At 41.4% G+C, this 22,116-nt stretch overlaps 2 protein-coding genes across 5 annotated transcripts in view; one reads left to right on the plus strand and one right to left on the minus strand.

Moving 5' to 3' along the window:
• MEGF10 (multiple EGF like domains 10) overlaps positions 1-22,116 on the plus strand; it is a 358,960-nt gene that overhangs the window by 20,736 nt on the left and 316,108 nt on the right. The gene's annotated exons all lie outside the window — the stretch shown is intronic.
• Positions 1,122-20,483, minus strand: CUNH5orf63 (chromosome unknown C5orf63 homolog). Of its 3 annotated transcripts, none has more exons than XM_064595849.1 (4): positions 20,353-20,483; positions 6,289-6,409; positions 2,885-2,941; positions 1,122-1,740 (listed from the first exon to the last, which is right to left on the minus strand). In XM_064595849.1, the coding sequence occupies exons 2-4, from the start codon at positions 6,400-6,402 to the stop codon at positions 1,561-1,563; spliced, it is 351 nt and encodes a 116-aa protein (XP_064451919.1). In that variant the 5' UTR covers positions 6,403-6,409; positions 20,353-20,483; the 3' UTR covers positions 1,122-1,560. The 3 variants fall into 3 exon arrangements, with proteins under 3 accessions (XP_064451919.1, XP_045747998.1, XP_064451918.1); XM_045892042.3 differs by having other exon boundaries at positions 1,122-1,752; XM_064595848.1 differs by having other exon boundaries at positions 1,122-1,752; positions 20,435-20,468.

Genomic DNA, 22,116 nt, shown 5'->3' on the forward strand with positions numbered 1-22,116 from the left:
CTCTCTGCTTTTAGAGGGCTCACCTGACTAGATCAGGCTCAACCAGGATAATCTTGCTTTTGCCATTTGATGTATCATAACCACAGCAGTGATATTTCATCATATTCAGTGAGTTCCACCCACACTCAAAGGAGTTAGACAAGGGTGAGGGTTCATTAGGGTCATCCTAGAATATTGCCTGCCACAGGGCTAAATGAATAATATCAAATAAGATGTGTTCCAGAAATATGTAAATTATAAACACTGCTATTCGATTATAAGATTTTTTTTCCTCTTGTCCCTTTGGAATGCTTTTTAAGTTGTTCCCAAATTTGGGTTGAGTCCAGAATGTTTGAAGATGTTGTGTGTGAGATAACACAATAATATCCCTACCGTGAGCCCAGGTAGTACTGGAAATGCAGGGTGGGTGGCAAGACCTGGTCTGACAGATGACTGACTGTATTACCTTAGGCCAAGTCCCTGAAACTCTCTGAATGTCAGATTTCTCATCCTGTATAAAATGAGAGGGTAGGACTACACAATGTATAAAGTTAGCCAGTTCTAATATTCTAGAATTTCTAAGACTAAATCATATTGCTCAAATTAAAATCTAGCCAAGTGACTCACAATATCCAAATTCATTAAAATAGTTCACAAAAGAATTTCATTATAGATGAAATTACAGTGATGTGATTTTAAGAGGAAAAGGCAATTCTGTGTTTAAATGAATCTATTGCTATATTGGTTGAACTTAACTAAATATAAATAGGGATACACAATTACATTTTTAACACTTTATATAAAATGGTGAAGAGTATTATCTTTAGATGACGTATCTGTCCAGTTATGTTCAGAAGTGAATTTTCTCCAAGATATTAAAACCTGATACTGTTTTACAATTTGAATTAACTCAATTGATGACAAGTGAATAACTATCAAAGGCAGCCCTCAAATATTATGAATCAATTCACTATGTGTGAAGCATTTTGAGATTCTTATACACATTTTGGAGGTTTAAATCTTTTGTTTTTCTCAAATGAAGCCTTTTTGACTAGGATAATTATTCTCTTCTCCCCCCCCACCTTAATTCTAATTTTAAACAGGTATTATTAAATCCCACTGAAATAGGCTTCATGCAGATGTATTTGTTAAAACACCCCTTTATTGACTGTGCAGTTATTAACAATTCACATTTCACTTTATCTACTGAGTGGAAGAGCATTTATTCTTTCATTAAAAAGTTAAGCCCTTAGGGCAGCAGCAGGGATGCAGAACCTTCTTCCTATAAACTGCACTGTCCAGTGAATGTGAAAGGGCTTCCATATTAATACAAAAGGGAAAATAAATAAAACAAATGGATTTCTCCCATCCTCCATTATCCCCTTGCTGCCAATATGCTCCTCTCATTTTATAAAATGCCAGCAGGTAAACAGTTCCCACACTGTTCCCATACTTCCATCAGTCAGAAGAATAATGTCACCATATATTGGGCACCACCTAGTTCAGAACGTCTGTTAAGGCCGGGAAAGGCCATGGTCATGTCCTTAGGAAGACGCCGTCTGGACAAGAGTGGGTGGAGGATCATGAAGTTGTCCTCCAGCTTCCAGCACCTTGCTGCTCAAGTTTCTGGAGCTGCTTTTCAAGTTTTGGGATGTCTACTCGATGCATCATCAGAAACTGGCCATTTAAATGGAAGACGGGGATGTCAAATTTATACCTTTCATACCAAGCAGAGTTTTCTGGAAGTGTGATGTCCACCTCCTGTAAAATAAACTGAAACAGAGACAGACTGAAGCTCTGTACTTAAGAGAGCACGGAATGATACAACAGCCACGATGCTAACCGGATGCCCAGACTAGCTCTCATGCTGAGGGTTTTTGCTGCTGTCTGCCTGTCTGAGGTCCCCAGTGATCTCACGTCCCCGATTTCCACAACTTGATTTCATTATATTCCTTAACTCTCGGTTTTGCTATTTTGCTGTCACACCTATTACATTCAGTGTCGGGTCACTACTCCATTCCCGGTGAAATAAAATATGTCCCAACCGGGAAGCTGAGGATCAGGACAGATGTGCTTTGCATGTGAGGATGGGAAAGGCGTCATGGTTCGCTACTGGAAAACACTTCCATGGAAATGATAGAGTAAGATAAAATGAATGGGGACACAAGTTTAAAGAAAGCATGAACATTGCACCTGCTAGTTAGCTTTGATTCATATTAAGAGTCAGAGTAAGAAAACCAGTACTGCTCAGAGAAAAACACTTAGGGGTAATGAGTTTTGTGGAAATTAGCACTGAAATCTCTCTCTGAAGAACAGAAAGAAAACTTAAATGAAAAATCATTTAATCTCTTTCCAAAGAAAGGATCCAGGCAGATAATCTATACCACATATGCTATCCATTCCATATACATAAAGCCACATTGCATTATGCAGGTTTCCCCTGCTTTTCGAAAGTTTGCATCAGGCCACGTAGCTGTTACGAAAGACCTACATTAGTACCTGTTTCGCTAACTGAAAGAAAACCTGAGAAGGACTTTTGCTTTTGTGAAAATAGCATTCGGTGTTTGTTTTGCCATTCTAGAGGCAGTGCCTCCCCTGAGCAGCAAGAGTGGCACCGCCACGCTCCTTCCCTGGGAGCCTGCCTGCAGCATCTCAATACCAAGGCCTTAGAGCTTTGAACTGCGTGAGCATCTGTGCTTTGTCTCGGTCTATTCTGTGCCTCCGGCAGCAAGAGGTGTCCTAAAGTATCAGAAAAGCCTGAGAGAGGTTATTTTTTTGGGTCTGGGAATGATAAAAAAATTCTCCGTAAACGAATGTTACTTGCTTCTTTGCTTCACTCCACTTGGGCATATGAAGGTTGGATAGGAACGCTCTACTTTCAGGGAGAGTGGGGAGCCTGTATTACCCTGTTTTTGTAAGGCTCCAGTATTTCCTTGGCTTCATCACAAAGGGGGCATGGATCCTACGGGAAGGAAAAAATAAAGCCATTAAATTCAAGGAATGGCACGCAGCCTGACAAAAACCACAAGAAGCAGATTATACTTATTTTAAAGGACTTGTTTTTTTTTTTTACCAGTTTAATTATACTGTTTTATTTCCAAAGCAAAACATTGCCATAGAATCTTATAAATAGCTAGTGTTTCATGGTAAATGGGCTGTCAGCATTTTTTAGTTGTTTTGTTTTGATTTTTCACCATAAATCTATTTATAGATATACGTATACACACATATAATAAATTTAGATGCTTACCCTTGTTACACACGTATGTGTGTATACATTATATACATGTATGTACCTATCACATATACATGCACATACGTCTAAATGTATTACATACATGCACACATCGATACATACACATACACTACATTTAGATGCTTACATTTTTTGTCACTGACTCTATCTAATTGATATCAGGGAGGATAATTTTCATTGATTTATAGTCTCAGGGCTTTGTCCTTCCTGTGTCAGGAACACGTTTCTGGCCTGGCTGACATCACCAGAACAGCTTAAAGTCTGTTTTGAAGTGGAGGCACTGGGCTTTGCCTGCCTGTTTTTCCTCATCAGTCCACAGGAATAAACTCATTGAGATGAAGTTAGATAGTGATTGCCCCACCATCAAAAAGGAAGAAATCCCTATTTACTTCGGGTGATGACTGTACCAACTCTTTAATGGTCTGCCTGTTTTCTCATTGCAAGTGTCAGCAGTAGGCTTCCCAGGTTAATTCTCCACCCGAGGAACAAGCAAGTTTTAGTGCCGGTTGTTTATCTTCTTTAACTGTCTAGTGGAGAAGTCTTTTGAGAATGCTATGGATCTTTGGCAGATTTTAAACTCTTCTCAGCCCTAGACTCTAGGAACAGCTACTAGCTGTAGGTTCTCTTGCATGAGCTCAAAATAGACTCGCCATTACTGATGCTTATAGAAAAACCTGCTTTTTAACATGACAGGAAGAGGTGAGCTGTTATGTAAAAGAAAGGCCCCTCCTCCAGTTTAACTCCCAGCTTGTTTTGAAATAAGGACCCAGATCATCAAAAGGCAGTTTTTCTTCATTAGGGTCTTTCTGGCCCTAACTTCCTGGTTCAGAGAATTAGGCTCATCATTTATTACGAGCCTCATCAAGAAACAGATTATGGATAGTCTGTGATGTTTTAAGATAATCACGTTGAAATTTTCTAAGAAAGTTTCAAAAAGTCAACAGAAGATTTTAAAAGCAAAAGCTGTTCAAACAAGAACAAGCTAAAAGTACCAAATGTACCAACATTTTGCTTTCATGGTAAAAAACTTCAGTTGAACCTAGATCAAGTTTTCTGTTTTGTTTTTGTAATCATGGACGTTGGTGCAAATTATCCTGTGTATATGTATTTTTATTAGAAAAGGTTTATCAAGTGTTAAAGAGGCCTATGAACTGTAAAAGGGTAAGACCCCGTGGTCTGGGCCATTCAAACCTCCTTCTCTAGGATTTTCCACGGCACCAGCAGACCACGTACTTACTCTATCCCTAGAATGGAATGGACATTTGTTGGGTTGGCCAGCCCACTCCCCTTTCTGGTAGCAGGAAGGCTGTGGATTTTGCCTCAGAGGAACTACTCTCAGCATGTGGCTGACTACAGCCCTGAACAAAAAGGGTAGAACACTTGACTTAGGCTGAGGCAGTCAGGTGCACTGTATCCCTCTTGGCTCAGGGATTGGCCAATCTTATTATATGCCTAATGACACAAATCAAGGGTTCAATACAAATTTTAAGCTAGGAAGATTAGTGTGGCTTTTTTTTTTTTTTTTTTGCAGAGGTCTTCAGCTAACTGGCTGTCGTTCAAACTGAAAAATAATGCAGAATAGTTAGGCTGAGTGAGTACCACTAACCTTAAGGGATTATTTTATTTTTGTGGCTAATTCTCATATGCATTTCTCATGTAGACACAGATGATGAATTCTTTTTATTCCATAATTTCCAACAATGCAATATATATTTATGGATATGAAAAGCAGTTTATTCTCAAGAAGAAATTCAATTTTAAAAAACTATTTTAAACTTTGTTATTAGACACCCATCAGATATTTTCAGATTGCTAAAATGCCTGCAATCTGAAAAACATTAAACAAGACAACTTTTTTTGCTTGAATTGGGAGTATTATTCACTAAGGTTAAGTCTATTACCCTGTGCTTTATTTCTTTTTTTGATTATATATCACACAAAGTAATGTTAAGTAGCAAAAGGAAATCGGTGATATTTATATTACAAATTTCAGGGGGGGAAAGCTCTTAAAAATTTTAAACAGCTATGGCTTAAAACTCGTGTTAGGGATAAGAAAACAAGGACAGTTGTACTTGTCAATCCTTGTTATTTGTGGCTTTCATATTTGCAAATTTGCCAGTCACTAAGATCTATGTGTAACCCCAAAATCAGTATCTATGGCACTTTTGTGGTCATCTACGGACATTTGAGGACATGCACAGAGCAGTGAAAAATCCAAGTCACCCTAAGTGCACATTCCCAGCAGAGGTCAAATAAGACAATGATCCACCTTATTGTTTCAGGTCTCGCACTGTCAACAAGTGTCCTTTTCATGATCTACTGGGTGCCATGCTTTTTGCATTTTTGTGACTTTTGTTGACTTTGCTATTTAGAATGGTCCCCAAGCAGAGTGCTGAAGTGTTGTGTAGTGTTTCCAAGCGTAAGGAGGCTGTGATATGCCTCATGGAGAAAATACTGTGTTAGATAAACTTTGTTCAGGCATGAGATATGGCACTGTTGGCCATGAATTCGATGTTAATGAATCAACAATATATATTAAATAAAGTGTCTTTAAACAGAAACATATGCCAAACAAGGCTATGTATTGATCAGCTGACAAAAATGTTGTGACCAGCAGCTCACTGGAATCTAACCCTATACCTCCCCTGGGAGCACTGTTTTAATATTCACTAATTCAGTGTTTGTGGTGACTTTATGGAACATACCCATCACAAGAATTAACTGTATTTCTAAGTGATGTATTTATAAACATCATCTCTCTTCTGATAGTTCTTCCTTCCAGTGCAGGGATCAGGAGACTATTAAATATATTAGTTTACCCACTGAAACGTGTGAGCCAACGAGGCACGTGGCTAGAAACCAGAGTTAGTAACCGTTGTAACTGCAACTGAAAAGTGGAGGGACAGGTCTAAGGACAGTTTATTCCATTGCTTTCCTTTCAACGTTCCCCCCCCGCCCCCCGTCGCCACCCGTCTTAAACGTACAACTTTCTTCATCCAACAATTTAACACCTTTTGTTTCTGAAGTAGTAATTTTACTTTTTCACTCTGTACCTTTGTAAATAAGGTCAGCACAGGCAGAACGGTCTTAGAGGCGGAGAGATTTCTCAGGAGGAGTTGAAGGGAGTATTTGGCAAGTTGCACGCTATTTCCTTGAAACCAGGGCATCTTAATTCTGCCAAAAGAAAAATAGACCAGTAAACTTATGTGCCCTAGATTTTGCTGTTTATAATATGAACAGTAAGCTGCAAGCCTGTGATGGAATTTGAAGACCTGAGAACTACTTCTTGGACTCCAGGAGTGTCAGAGAGGCCCAGATGTTTGGCAAGTCTCCATAATGCCTCAACATTCACTGTATTCCAAACAAAACAGAATTTAGAATGGGAAAATATCCATATTTATGGATGAGCTGTGTGCCTAATCACTTGGTTTCTGCAAGCAAACTGCATGGGTTTGTTAATTTGAATACAAAGTTAAGTTTCACCTGCAGATTGTGCCAGCATCCTGATGATTCCCTAAAATGGGGGGTGGGGAGGTTTCCTGAGATGGTTCTTATTTGCAGAGATAGCTTATCTTATTGGCAAGCATTCAACAACACACAGCCACCGTCAGGGTAAAGGAACAGTAAGTAAGGAGCACAAGTCCCCAGCTGAAGGTTAAGGCTGTCACTTAAGAGATCCATGCCCCACTCTGCTGCAAAAGATGGGGAAACAGAGCTGTGCTAAGAGGAACTATAGGGGAGAATTAGGTCGAGTTGACTTGTCAAAAGCAAAAATCTACTCAACTTCTTCAGTATTTTAAAAGGAGATTGCCATCATTTTAAAAAACATACACAAATGTACTACTGTTACTACTGGAGATACTCCAATACGAACAGCTTGGTAATAGCAGCATGTCAAACACTAGGCTTTGAAGCTCCCTCATCTTGCTTCTTTGCTCGATATAAGACAGCCTACTTATTCCTACTTATTCTACTGAGCCTCCAGCTTTGTCCTTAAAACTACAGATATGATAATTTCATTTTTAAAACACATATGCACCGTTGACTTTATCATTTATCAATATTCTCAAAATGAATTCATTCTTGGGATCTTCATTTCTTAACTTTGCTGTACTTTCTCTCTCCAACTTCATCTCACTTTCCCCTCCCTTATCTTGGCAAGCTGCAGCCATAAAGATTCCCTTTCTGTTCCTTGAATACCTAAAGATAATTTCTTTATCAGGATCTCTGTACTTGCTGTCCTTCCGCATGAAAAGCTCCTAAGTAGCTTCTCCTCATTTGGCCTGGGTCATGCCTTAGTGACTACCTCACCAAGGTTGGCCAGCCCACCACGCTCCAGGATCCTTAGGCCTTGCAACAGTTTTCTTTTATCTTTTACTGCTAAAATGATTTCTTTACCTCTATCCCCCTCTACTACAATGTGATTTCTATAGAGGCAGGTACTTGTTTGCCCCAGTGTCCCTGAGCATCTATAATTAAGTTGGCACATAGCAGGTATCCAGATATTCGAATATTTAAAGTATTGGAGTGAACCTTTCTCCACCTTTTTAGTCTCACCTCTAACCCTGATCACTCATTGTGCACAGTGGTCACTAACTGAGCAGAGCTCGTCATGACTAAAGGTTAGTATTCTTCAGGGTGCCCATAAGACTGTGGGCCAGGGCCCTACAGCTGGTCCCAACCCCTTCACTACCAGCTCTGATCTCTGCCTGTTCTGCTCCACAGAGCATGACTATATTAATTATGTGCTAACCTCTAGTTCTGACTAGGCTTCTTAGGGTAAGATTAGCCTTAAACTCATTTCAAACAGAATGATATGATTTTAGAGAAAAATACCAACCCCTGTCAAACTAGTGTAAAGACCACAGGACAAAAAGATTGGATTCTGATCTGTGAAAACAATAATCTTTCCTTCACTCTTAAACTCGTAGACTTCCACTTCTCCCTGGATCTCCCTGCTAACTAAATGATCTCGATAACGCATAAAAAGGGAATGTGATGAGCACTTTGCAAGGATCTGCTACCCACCATTATTCCAAGATGGAAAGTGGATCTAAACAATTTCACAGTATGCTGTGCTACTCTCAACTAAGTGTTAAGCCCTGGTATACACATTTTCCATAAATTGAGCCGAATCAGCAACTCCAATAGGTGAATGTGGTCGGAGACAACAGCTTCTAAGCATGGCTTTGTCTACCCAGGATATAAATGAGGGGGGAAGGTAGAATATTAGCCATTTTTACACTAGGTAAAAATTTCTGCATCCTTGGTTTTGGGAAAGCCCTATAACCACAGTGGCACATCTTCCTAGGGAATAGAATTAAAGGAGCTGTACTATATGAGAGAAAGCAAACAAAAAGATTAGTTTCGTTAAAGACAGAAAGATAGTTCTTGGAAATGAGAAGGGTTGGGCCATTTATGGCAGTGACCTAAGACAACCACCAGGATAGTGAACCGCAGCTACATGCTTTTGGTGGAGGGATTTAAGGTTTATTGATGTCTGGCTGGTAAGGAAAGGAGAACTTACTGCTTTTACCTAGCTGAGTTGAGACTGGGGTGTTAAGGCTTTAAAAAAAAAATTCACATTCACAAAGGAAATCTGCTTCAGTATTTCCAACATGACAAAACACAGCATGTGGTCTTGGTTGCACCCAAGACAAATAAAACCTGTCATAGTAAACAGAGTTGCTATTCATTCCAGATTTGCTGGAATATTTGTTCATCTAACCCGGAGAGCTGAGTCTTCAGTGATGCTGCAACCATTCTGTTTAAAATTAGTTCTCTTTCCACTGTTAGTCTCCACTTCTACCTTTTCCCATGTATTTAATCACTTAAACATGGCACATTTGTTTATGGAGAAATGCATTAGCATTATGCAGTTTTACTACCTGCATATTTTCCAAATGTCCTAAGGCACATGCATTTTACCACACTGTTAAATGAACTTCTTTCTTAGAAGCATCGTATTAGAATATTATATTAGAGTATGATATTTAAAAAGCTCCCTATACCTCTTCTAGGCAGAAATAACATCTGAAGGCTAAAATCCTGAACACTGGAGTCCACTTAGTTCTAGAAATAAATGAAAATAATACACTCCCACTGCAACTGTATCATACTCTTCTTGGAATATTTTATTAACTCTGTAAACCCTAACACTATTGCTGTCAATGTCACACTCACTGAATCGTGCCTTCTTGAAGTAAAATCTTAATAACAGGCTACCCTGTCAATGTGACATTTTCATTAGTTCTATTATTTTTTGAGCAGTATCTCAGCATTATAAAAAAAAAATACTCTGAAAGGTGGTTTCCGCCTGTGAGCTCATGACTTGGGAGAGGACACCACCTTTTTGATTATGTCATTGAATTTAGTCATGGGACCTGTGTCCTTACTACGCACAGACACAATTTTATCCTTTGTATTTTGTCACATGCCTCTGTGATATGAGCAGAAAGAGCTGTGTTCATAATATCAAAGAAGCACGATTGGGTCACCTTTGTCACAGGAAAACAAAAAAAGAAAAAGTAAAAGGCGTAAGACTGGATTTAGAATGTGCCTAAAACAAGTTCCACAGCCTGACAATAAAGATGGTGACTCCTGCTGTTTCAGGCCCACTGCTGCTCAGAGGCGTGGATCAGCCTGACAGAGAGAGGGAACGCTGGCCGTTCAACAGACTGAGGCTGACTCCAGTGGTCTTTACGGCAGAATCAAATACAACATGGGGGAGGACTGACTGGACCCACTCAGCCCTCCTTGAAGCAAGATACGGAAGATAACTTAACTTTATAGCATTTTCCCTGTGAGGCACTCAAGGGCATACCATTAAAGCAACTGATTACAGTACAGAAAGAAGCCAGGGTCGTTTGAGCCTTTATTAAGGATTATTCATTTCTTGCATGAGGAGCTGCTCAGACTAGGGCTGCATATCACTTAGGTAGGGCCCCTGGATTCTTCAAACACTGTGTGTGTCTGATTAGAAGGGAAACAACATTGTTCTCGCCTGAGCAGAGAAACTGACCTTCACTGACCAGAATTTTTATTCATACAAAAATCCTTTGGCACGCAGAATCTCCAAACTCACATGATCCCTCATCAGCAAGCTGCAGTGTTAGTTCATGTGCAAAATGAAGACGTCTGTATAAGCCCAGGTACTGCCTTGGTTATTAACAGGTAATGTTGGAGCTTCTTCACAAGAGTATAATGTAAATTTAATGCTGAGCTGACATTAACCAAACACTATTACAGTAGCTCTAGCTGAACGTGTGTTCCATGAGGAGGCTCAGGGCTTCTGTTTAGTCATTTGTGCCATGTGAGATGTTAAGCCCTCATTTCACATTCATTACCATCTAAGTTAATGTTCCTTTTTTTACCCAAGTGACTAGAAACACTCATGTGTGCGCACGCATGCGCGCACACACACACACACACACACACACACCCCACACCTCTACTGGGAACAAAAGCCCATCATTTTAGATTACTGAAAGTTTATGTAATGAGATGAGGTTGCTCTTAGCAGACTTGTCTGGGTCACTGGGCTCGACTTAATGCAGGGAAACAGGGACACATGCTCCTCCCCGGTGCCCCTCTGTGTCCAAACCTCCACCTCTCCCAAACAAGTGGGAGCCTAGCCTGGGATTTGGGTGACAAGGAGAAGCAGCATAAAGGGACATCACCAAAGCTGAAAATGAAGCAGATACTATAAGGTGTCAACTCCAAAGAGCTAAGCAGGGCAAGAATGAGGCTACAGAATAGAAATGGGGAGTGGGACCCTCACTCACTGGCATGGGTGGGATCGCGGGTGCTTTTCCAGCTCCGCAGCCTCAGCAGCCAGAGGACCAGGCCAGGGGAACTAACTGCCTGAGAGGTGGAGCCAGCCGAGACGAGATGTTGCAACAAAGATCCAAGCTAACCACCCACCTGTAGGCCCACTTGTACATGGTGTCATGCTCAGCTTCATTCTTTTCTTCTTTATTTAAATTGAGGTATAATTAACATAACATTTTAATTAGTTTCAGGTGTACAAACATAATGATTCGATATTTATATATATTGTGAGACAATCACCATAGCTTCATTCTGACCACGGAGCTGGACTGCTGATTTGATCCCACATAACACATGAAACCATGAGTAGCCCTACATCATGCCCCAGACCTGCGGAGCAAGAAGCAGCTTCTCATACCACACATCCACCTCACTCCCTGTAGCTTCTATTTCCGGATTTCAATGCCAACAGGCTCACCATACAGGGGGCCAGAGAAGGCAGTAGAAAATCAGTCCCAGAAAGGAATGACTGGTCACATGAGTGCCTAGGAACAAAACCCCATTTTCTTTCCCTTCAAATTAGTACCATGACAGTGGGATTTCCCAGTATCTGGATGTCTCTATTCCACTGTCTATACTCAATGGTGCTACGTTAATTTGCATTCAACACCGTTCTGTTAAGTTCTTTAATTGTTTGAAGGGTGGGCCTTGCCAATACACTAAGATTATAATTTCACTGAAGTTATTCAAATCTACCATTTAACATGTGTGTTCTGTCTCTGTATCCCACCTCCTTCAAATTCTCAGTAAAATTAAGCCATTTTTTTTTCTTCATCCTCTTTGGTGTTTAGCCCATTTTTTTCCCTCCAAATAAAACTCTCACATGGAGAAGTCACCTCCACATACTAGATGCAAGCAACAGGAATAATAGAGGGATATACTTCAGTGGATTCAGGAGAAGGGAGTTAAATTCTTAACTGAAACAATATAAATACTGGAGGGATTGCAACCAGGACATCCAATGGGCACCTTTAAATGCTGTAAGAGAAAGGAAGAGAAGAATACTATGGGCTGAGATCAGAGGTGGTTTCACAAGAGTAGGATCCCAAATCATCTAGGATTTGGGTATGTCCAAAAAAGGGGAAACATTCCAAAGCTGGCGTGAGACACAAAGGTGTTGAAGTAGGAGCACCGTGGTCTGTCTGATGGGAGGCACTGAAGGGTTTTGAACAAGAGAGTGTTGTGATAAAAGCGATGTTTTGGAAGACTGATCTAGCAGCAGCATGCAGGATGGACGTCAGAGGAAAGGAGAATGGAACGTGGGAAAGAATTAGAGGTCATTTAGAACAGCCTAGGTGTGGGAGGAGAGTCATCCATTTATTCCACAATTATCTGATGTTTTCCATGTGTTAGGGGCTCTTATAGGTGCGGGGTGCAGTGGTGACCAGGAAAGCAAGGTACCTGCCCTCCTGGGGTCCATATTCCAGTGACATTAAGTCAAACAATGTCAGAGAGTGACAAGTAGAGGAGAGGGAGTAAGACAAGGTGGTGTGATGGTGACTGAGGCAGGTCCTTGAAATAAGTACTCTGAGCAGGTGTAGTAATAAAGTTAAGGCTGAGACTAAAGGCTGAGAAGGTGCAAAAATCTGAGGTAGGAACATTTTGGAGAGAGGAATAGTAAATGCAAAGGCTTTAAGGTGAGGATAACCTGAACTTGCTGGAAGAAACAAATAGGATCATGTGGCTGGAGCACAGTCAACAAGGGGAACAGTGGCCGGTGACAGGGCTCAGCAATCGTCTGTGGGGGTCACATCACGTAAGTCTTCACAGGCCATGTTGAGGTTTTAATGACAATTAGATTTAGAAGAAGGAAGTGATATGATCTCATATATATTCTAAAAGACTACTTTAGCTGCTGTATAAAGAATGGATTGCGGGTGTGGGGGGCAGGGACCCCGTTAGGGGGCCACTGCAGTAGTCAAGGTAAGAAAGGATGGTGCTGTGGACAAGGACAGAAACGGGGCCAACAGAACTTGGCCATGAACTGGATATGAGGAATTGAAGATGCAGTGAAGACAATTCCAGTTTTGGCCTTGAGCCTCTGGTGGGTGGCAGTGCCATTTACTAAAATGAGGACAACTGAAGCAGGAATAGATTGAAGAGTGTGAGGGACCGGTTAGGAACAAGTTGGAGCTCATGGACAGAGTGGCATATACAGGTTTGGTATTTAGGAGAGGAGCTAGGGCTGAAGATAACAATTTGAGACTCCATCAGTTTAGGGACTGTATTTACAGCTATGAAACCAGATGAGATAATGTAAATAATACAGAAAAAGAAAAGGGCCCAGAACAGATCTCTGAGGCAATCCAACATTTAGAACTTCTGTAGAGAGGAGCCAGCAAAGGGGGCAGAAGGAAAGGATGGTGAGGTACAATGGAAACGAGGAAGGTATGTCATCACAGAAGCCAAGGGGAGAAAATGCTTCCAGAATGGGAACGGGGCTGGTCGAAGAATCTACCACAAATCAGATGGGATGGGTCTGAGGTTGCTTGAAAACAATGAAATCTTCTAACCGAGGCCTACCCCTAAAGTGAACTACCTGTCTGGTTCTTACCTAAAATAACATCTTAACTAAAAGTGGTTATTTCTAGTGAGGATGGAGGTAGTGGGTTGGGGAAGAGTGAAGGCAAAAGTTGATTGGGTATCTTCAAAAGAGATAATAAATGTAAAAATCTCTGTATCAGTTACAAAGCAGAATAGAGAAATCAGCCTTAACTTTATTACTAAAATAATGCTAAAAGTAAGGTATTGTTATTAATAATTATGATGATAAGGAGCACCAGAGTGGCTCAGTCATTTGAATGTCCAACTCTTGATTTCGGCTCTGGTCATGATCTCAGGGTCATGGGATCGAGTCCTGCATCAGGCTCTCTGCTCAGCGGGGAGTCTGCTTGAGATTCTCTCGCTCAAATAAATAAGTAAATCTTTAAAAAAATAATGATAATGATGATTCTGTTGACTGAAATGTGCTTTTACTGGCCTCAAAAGTAAGATTTAAATCTCTACTATAGCAGTCTCAGAAATAGGGAATTGCAAAACTGAAAAATATTTCAAACAGAAGTAGCTGAAAATTTCAGACTATGGGTATTACTTAAATAGGAATTTCTAAGACAGGATATCGCTGATTAAAGAAGCAGCATATTTATCTTCTACTCAAGATGTCACTAAGTCCAGTTGAGACTGGATATCTAGACCTGCTAATACCTTGGCACCCAGTATTGGCTTAGCTTCCTCAGGCTTCAGAAAATTACAGAACAGGACACTGAAATCTAGTTTTCGAGTCGAGGTTTCCCTTTGATAGGTTTTGGACAAAGGCCACTTTCCTTCCAGTTGCCCTTCCCAGTACCTGCCATTATATTTTCAAAGATTAAAAAATTCATCTATTTTACCAGTTGAGGACAACAACCCATGTATATCAAACAAGCTGCCTAGGTAATGGTAAAGTTGGATTTTATTGATTGTCTTTCAAGACAACTGGTTCCAAAATAATTCTGAATAACTTGTGTAGAGAGGTCAAAATAAATGTAATGTAAATGTAAATAAACACAGCTCCCACTAAGTCATCAGCCAGGGGAATTAAGCACCAATGGGATAATTCCTCATTTAGAGTTTCAGAGTCACTCTTCAAAGAGTTTCAGTTGGAATTCAGCATGTTTGAATTCCTGGGTGCATTTTTGGGTGAGGATTTTATAAATATAAACCCCAAAGACAGGCAACTGCCACTGGTTAATTCTAAAATGCTGGGCAGTTCCTCATCTGCTTAAGCTTCAGCTTCATCAACTGGACAACAGAAATGCTAGCCCTTGTCCTGTTCTCTCATTTTGCAGAGACAGGGAGAAACTGTGCCCACAGGCTTTGATGTCAAATGTCCTGCTTATCGGAGAAGGGGCATCACACACTGAAGAAATGTCATGGCAATAACCCAGGGCTTTGAAAGGCCCCAAAGAATCTGAAGTCATTTGTAACTGTAGGAACCTAAAATGCTAAACCATTTAAAGAGGACCAAAGTTCACGCAGAGATCCAGACAGAGGTGTAAAGGTGCTTGTTCACTGCACATTTGCTTCTCCAGCTCCTCAGTCATAACCGGAAGCCCTGGCATCTGAAAAGACCCAGTAGAGGAGGTGACATCAGCGTTGCCAGGCACTCATCTTGCAATGTTTGAACATCTGAGATGGAAAAGCGCCTCCAAAGGGGAAGAATGATGTCTTTTTCTCTTACTGTTTGACACATTTTAAAAAAATAATTTTTAATGACAGACCCTCATCATCCCTGCATTCTTCTCCACATCCACAAGCACCCGTGTTTGCCTCCCAAGCTGACAAATGTCAAGTGGAAGGGGAGAGGAATCTTTAGTGTAAACAAGAGTTTGTTTTAGAATCTTTGGACCTTAGCAGTCACACTTTCCAGATCATTGCTTTAGAAGAGTCTGCTCAGTAATGGGGTTGGTACACATGAAAATGTCAGGGGAGGATTTCCAGAAAAACATTCAGCTGAGAGAAGGAAAATGAAGATGCTAATCGGAAACAGTAGTGTACTCCTACTATACATTCCCTCTAGCACCCCGGGCGTTCAGAGGGGATTCTGGACTCTGCTTTCTGTTAACACAGTAGGGCTAGTACACACCGCACCCCTCCTCTCATCCCAAAGACACTGACTCAGCATCTGGCCTGGAGCCAGAGAGGCATATTCTGGATTCAGAGTGTGCAACAGTGTTCAGTACAATTAGGACATAATGGCTGCAAAGCTGTTCCTGAGAGCCAAGAAAACCTGAATAATGTGGCTGGGTTATATCATACATGAGGGCTTAATAGAGTTTAAAAACCAATTTGAAAATTCCTTCATTCCATAAAGATGGCATTAAGATGAGGGCAAAATCATTCTAGTTCAAGGGATGGGAACAAAGTGCATAAGGACTTATGCTGACTCCTTTCCACATTATCCTTCTTAACCAAAATGACCCATCCCCTTTGAAGATATCTCTGATACTTAATGCTGACCCAGAAAGAAGGCAATTTCCATTAAAACATCTTAGTTTTATTGTACCCAGCTAGTAATGCCAGTTTCCTTGCTATTTACAAAGCACACAGTCCCATTTCCAAAAACAACTATTTGCAATTCAAAATCCATCCACCCAGGCAAGGTCTTCCATTCATCACTAATACCCCACCATTTCCAATTCATCTTGCCAAAGAGACGAATTTATCTTCATGACCACACAACACCTGAAAGATGTTTCATTCATTTTTAGCCATTTTGTAGCAAATGACTCTGGAAACTTTGAGTTACTGAATTTGAGCATTTTCTTGGACTTGTGATACCAACAATACTAGGCCTGCTCAATCTGAACGTTGGGAACATGTTCTCTTGAGCCATGCACCGACAACCCTCAGTGATGTCAGATTCTACAATCCTCTGGATCCCATTCTGTTACTTAACATCTTTCATGGGATATCTTAATATTTTGGAACTGGAGGTGACTTCAAAGATCCCCTTGCTTTATGGATAAACTAATGTTTACCTAAAACCTTTCATATTGCATTTTTCGGTTCATCTTTCTGTATTTTCTCCTTGAACAATGGCTTATTTTATATACATAATGAAACCAACACAGAATTTTCAGAACTAGAAAGGATCTCCATGTTCAACCTCCTGTCTTCAAAAAAAAAAAAAAAAAATCTCAGAAAGCTTTAAAACACAAATCCTCATAGTATACCAAACAACTGATAACACATTATGTTTAAGGCTTAATTTAAGGATGGAGAGTGAGGAAAGCCTCTGCTTCAGACAGCAGAATTCTTTTATTTTAAGAATGAGGTTCTGGTTTCTAAATCTAAGAAGATACAGATTAATTTCACTTTTGAACCTGGAGAAATAGGGCTGAACTTAGATCTCTTTTTTTTTTTCCACTCTTACGTCCTAGGCTGCCCCAGCTGACTGAATTTCTATTAGATAACACTATCCTTTCTCTTGGCTGACTGGAAAAACTACGTGTTTTAAAAAGTAAAGAGTTAAAAAAAAAAAAAAATCAAATAACTCAATCTCACGTCCTTCCTCCTGACTAAACTAGAAGCCATTTCCCCACGATTTCATTATTATTGCACGTGTGAAACCCCAAACCCGGCATTAGAGTAACTGAATGCATCAACCAGCTAGAGTATGCACATGTTATGAAATACGGAAAAGTCCAGGAACAAAGAGAGGAAGTTCATTTGTTTCCAGAAGTAACATTCTGGTTTCTGCTGCAGTCCCACCAGCAACAGAAGGAAGCAGTGTATCCCACAGGCCTGCCCCATTACAACACAAAAAGCTGTCAACTTTGAACTCCTTGGGAAGTTTTAGCAAAGTAGAAAAGATGATAGTGGCTTTCTTTCAATATTATTTGGGCAACCTAGCCTTAAAAGAGGGACCAGACATAGATTATCTATCCTTAAGGAAGGACCAAATGAAGATATTAGTGACCTAAGTAAACTCGTAATTTGGTATACCTTCAAAAGGACAGTCTTCAAATATTTGCTCAACAAGTCTTCGGGTGAGGAGTTGAGCATGGCAGGCCTGGATGGAGGGGGACAGGGCTCGTGGAGCCTTTCAGCTTGCTTATTCCGTTAAACACAACCAAGGCCCTATAGCTAATCAGGTCATATCTCCTTGGAAGGCAGTTTGGTAACTGCCTGTAGATTCTCAAATGTGCACTTCTCTACTCCAAGCTGTTGATCAAGGCATTAGTAGCCGCAGTATTTAAAACTGCATCTAGGAAGCTCTTGAAAGGTTATTGTTTTATAATCCTTTTCTCTACCTCTTGCATTCCCAATGATGTTATAGATCCAATCGCCCTTCAGGGACACTGTCTTTTCATTTCTATAACATGCACTGTGCCAGGTATTAGAAATATAAGAGTGATTAAGATCCTTTCCCTGCCCTTCAGGACCTCACACCTTGGGCAGAAGAAAAATTTACAAACAATACAATACTGCAGTGGTGAAGACTGTAGCAGTAAAATGGTTGTTACCAGATACTAATGGTGAAATGCTCTGAAATCGTGGGAGATGGATGGATATCTTCTTAAAATAGAAGGTATTTTGAATTTTGCCTCTATCTCTAGAAGCCTTATCTTTGGTAAGGATTAGAATAAAAAAGAGTGATGTTTCCATGCCTCCAGGTTCCTGTAACTGTAACTGGAATGTTAGGGATGTGGGATAATGATCTATGAGAAACTTAGACCAAACATTTGATTTTGCATATTTTTTCTCAAATGATTTTGTCCCTGAACTTGCCATGTGATACTACTAGGGGAAGGATGAAGGAAGCCTGCCTAGGCTGTGCTACCTGTCTGGATCCCTGGATCCAGATGGTTTCTCCCCTTCAAAATAATTGCAAACAAGATTAAAACTGCATGCAGGAACTATCCCAGCTGGCTTCTGGCTTCCCCTGATGTACACTCCTTGAATAAAGCAGTGGCAAAATTAGATTTAAAATAAGGAACATAAAAAACCTTAGTACTTGTACCATATTACCTCAAGGTCCTGCTACGTGTGAAACCCCAAACCCGGCATTAGAGTAACTGAATGCATCAACCAGCTAGAGTATGCACATGTTATGAAATACAAAAACTTAAAAAAAATAACTTATTTTGAAGGCATATCTCCACATTGCCTCCAGGTACTTAAGAGTACAACAGAGCCAGGCATCTGGAATAAAATAGAAATACAGTCCAATAAATTCCCGAGTTGGAAAATCCTCATTTCTATTACCTCACCTGCCATCAATCCATTTAAATAAAACCACATAGCCACATTTTCCTCTAGTGAAGGAGACAAAAAAATATTGATTCTTCCTCAGCAGGCAGCCACAACTGACCACAGCAAGTATGACGAAAGAACATTTGGGGAGTCTGCCTGTCTAAAGCACCAGCCCCACCAATCTTAATTTTTCACAACCGGAACTTTCTGGTTCCATGCAATTCTTCAGCAGAACGGGACCCAGGTTATTACGCTATGACATTTCACACAGAACCATGACAGTTCTGCCTTACCCTGATGTTACCATGATCACTCAATTATTCCCAGGGGAGACCTTTTTTTCCCAAGTGTTCCAAATCTCAGTGTATACAGCTCCAAATATTGGTAGAGAGTTTCATATGCATTTTCATAAGCTATTCTTCATATAATTACTAAATGAGGAGACTGTGGCCTGTAATAGCTACCTCAGCTTGTACAGTGCCATGCACACTGAGACACGGTTCCAGTGGCTGCTTCACCAAGGCAATGTGTAGTTACAGAAGCCCTGCTTATGCTGGGAAATGTGCTAGAAAGTGTTGGGGGTATAACAGGTCCTAGACACTATTCCTATCCTGGAGGAGCTTATAGCTTGGGGTGTAGCTGGGCCATACTGTGTGTTTTTGGTAATATATATATATATAGTGTGTGTGTGTGTGTGTGTGTGTATATATACGGTGTATATATAAAAAATATATATATTTAAAGTGCCCTGCAATATGAAGTACTATATGAAATAACATTGAGAAACAAGAACAAAGACCATCCTGGCAAAAACCTTGTTAAGACAGCATTAGAACAGGCACTTGCCTATTCCCGTTAGTAATTTCGCCGGGACTTCTTTACCTCTGGACTTACTAAATATTGTATGAGCTGGTATTTATCAGGGGTGACCGACAAGGCTAAGTATTTGTTGAGAACTGTAGCGTCCCTGATTTGTCGTCACACTGTTCACCATCCAGGGGACTGCTTTTGCCAGGAGAGCAGAGAGGAGGTCCAGAAAGCCCCGGGACTCCCAACGTTTCCTACAGCACGTTTCCAACCTTTTCACCCCCACTTAAAGGTCAACATGGTTGCTCAAAAATATTTATTTAAAAAGGCAGTCATCTCCGCGGGCTGCCAATTGAGATTATATTGCCACTTCACAGAATTCAATCAAACCCGGGACGGGGCATCTGTGAAAAACTGGAAGAAGCGTGAAACTGAGCTGTTCTCTGCTTCCTCTTAAAAAACTGCCTTTTCCCGCTCGTTATTCTGTTCACTTCCCAGAGCGCCATTGCTCTCGCCGCACGCGCACACACAAACACACACGTGCAGACACACACACGCCTAGAATCCCCCCCCGGGGGCTCATGGATTTATGGCTCCCGGTTTAATTAAATTCCCTCTAACGACAGTCGAAACTGGCAGCGTGTGGCCCGGCGAAGGGTTCGCGAGCCCCGCCTCCCGCCCGCGCGCGGCTCCGGGCGGCGACCAGGGCTCCCACCCGCCGCCACCGGGCCGCCCGCACCCACCTGAGCCGCCCGCCGCCTACGTCGCCGCTTCCGCCCGGAGCCCGGCACTTCCGCCCGAGCCGGCCCGGCGCCCGCCCAGTACCTCGCACTTCCGCCCCGGCCCGCCGCCGCTTGGGGTGCCTCCCGGGGTCTCACCGCCGGGGCTGTTTTCTTGGGAAAAGACAGACGCAAAAACCAAGGCCAAATGTTTAAAAAAAAAAAAGAAAAGGGACCGGCCCGTTTGGGGACCACTTAATAAGGAGCCACGTTTGAAAATGTGCAGTTCAGGCTCTTCTAACTCATCGCTTTCATTCACTCCTTCATTCAACGTTGACTGCCGTGTTCCCTGGGTCCCGGCTGGGCTAGGTTATGGGGAACAAGATGATGAGTGAAACTGGCAGCTGTATACCGTCCCCAAAGTGGCAGTCACACATCAGGAAGTTATCCTTTAAGTAGGCCGTGCGTTGAGTGAGTTAAGTGCATTGAAGGGGAAGGAATGTGAACCCACGAAAAGACGGAAGTGATCTACCTGAAGAGGTAGCTTCTGGGTTGGGATGTGAAACGCCGGGTCGGACAGGGACAGAGCTCTGTAGGCCTGCAGAAGAGAGACTGGAGGGAGCCCGGCACCAGCAACGCACAGAAGACTAACTAGTGTGGCTGAGGCATAGAGGGAGTGGGGAGAGAGGTGAAAACAGGCTCCACAGGGTAGGCAGGAGCCAGGCTGGTGTTGTGCTAAGGACAGCTGGAGGAATTTTTGTTGTACTCTGTTTTTGTTTGTATGTGGGAAGGGGGTTGAACTGACGGCCTTTCCATATGCAAAGGATCACTCATCTTTGGGAAGGAGATGAAAGGGGTTGGGGTAGGTGAGAGCAGAATGCCAGCTGGGAAGGCAGGAGGCCTCTAAGTAGTCCAGAGCTGAGATGTGGGGGCTTGAATGGTGGTACTCTGAATAGAAAATGATACCTAATAAGAAGAGCAATGCTCAAAGCTAACATGGGTTGCTCACATCAGCTTTATACTCATTAGCTTGCTTAATCTTGAGAACCATCCTTTTAATCATTATTGGTACCATTTTGCAGATGAAAAAATAATTAATAACTTGCCCTAATCTCAGAGCTAGAAAATGGCAGAGATGGGACCCCCATCTCATCCCGTCTGACACCAGTATCTAAGAGCTTACTGCTATATATACTCAATATGTATTTAGTGATTTTATTTTATCTTTTATTTTTTAAAGATTTTATTTATTTATTTGAGGGAGAGCAAGAGAGAGCAAGCACAGAAGGAGAGTGGGAGGGAGAAGCAAACTCCCTGCTGAGCAGAGAGCTCAATCCCAGGACCCCAATATGTCGACCTGAGCGGAAGGCAGATGCTTAACCAACTGAACCATCCACGCGCACCATGTATTTAGTGATTTTTTTAAAAAGACACAAGACAAACCAAGGTCAGGGATGTATCCCCTAAACAAACCACACTGATGTTGTGATATTGTTGGAAGACGCATCTAGAAAGTAGAGTTTTCAAATGTGTACTTTATCACTACAGCATTTGCTGATAGCAAAAGAGGGGAATTTGTGACTGTCAATAGACTACCTATGATTATTTTTGAGTTGATACACCATGATAAGACCTAATCCCTTTCGGGGGTTGGGGGGAGAAAAAAGTACACTCCACTTAACAGTTGCTGATATAATATTTTTAAAGAAGTTATCTTGAGTATACTTGTAAACACCTTAATGGAACATGCATAACTCACATTTTATGTGATGGAAAAGCTTCCTAGGA

Source organism: Mirounga angustirostris, unplaced genomic scaffold (genome assembly GCF_029215605.1).
Source record: "Mirounga angustirostris isolate CCGP_5_RB_7025 unplaced genomic scaffold, mMirAng1.0.hap1 SCAF_7, whole genome shotgun sequence".
Lineage (NCBI taxonomy): Eukaryota > Metazoa > Chordata > Mammalia > Carnivora > Phocidae > Mirounga > Mirounga angustirostris.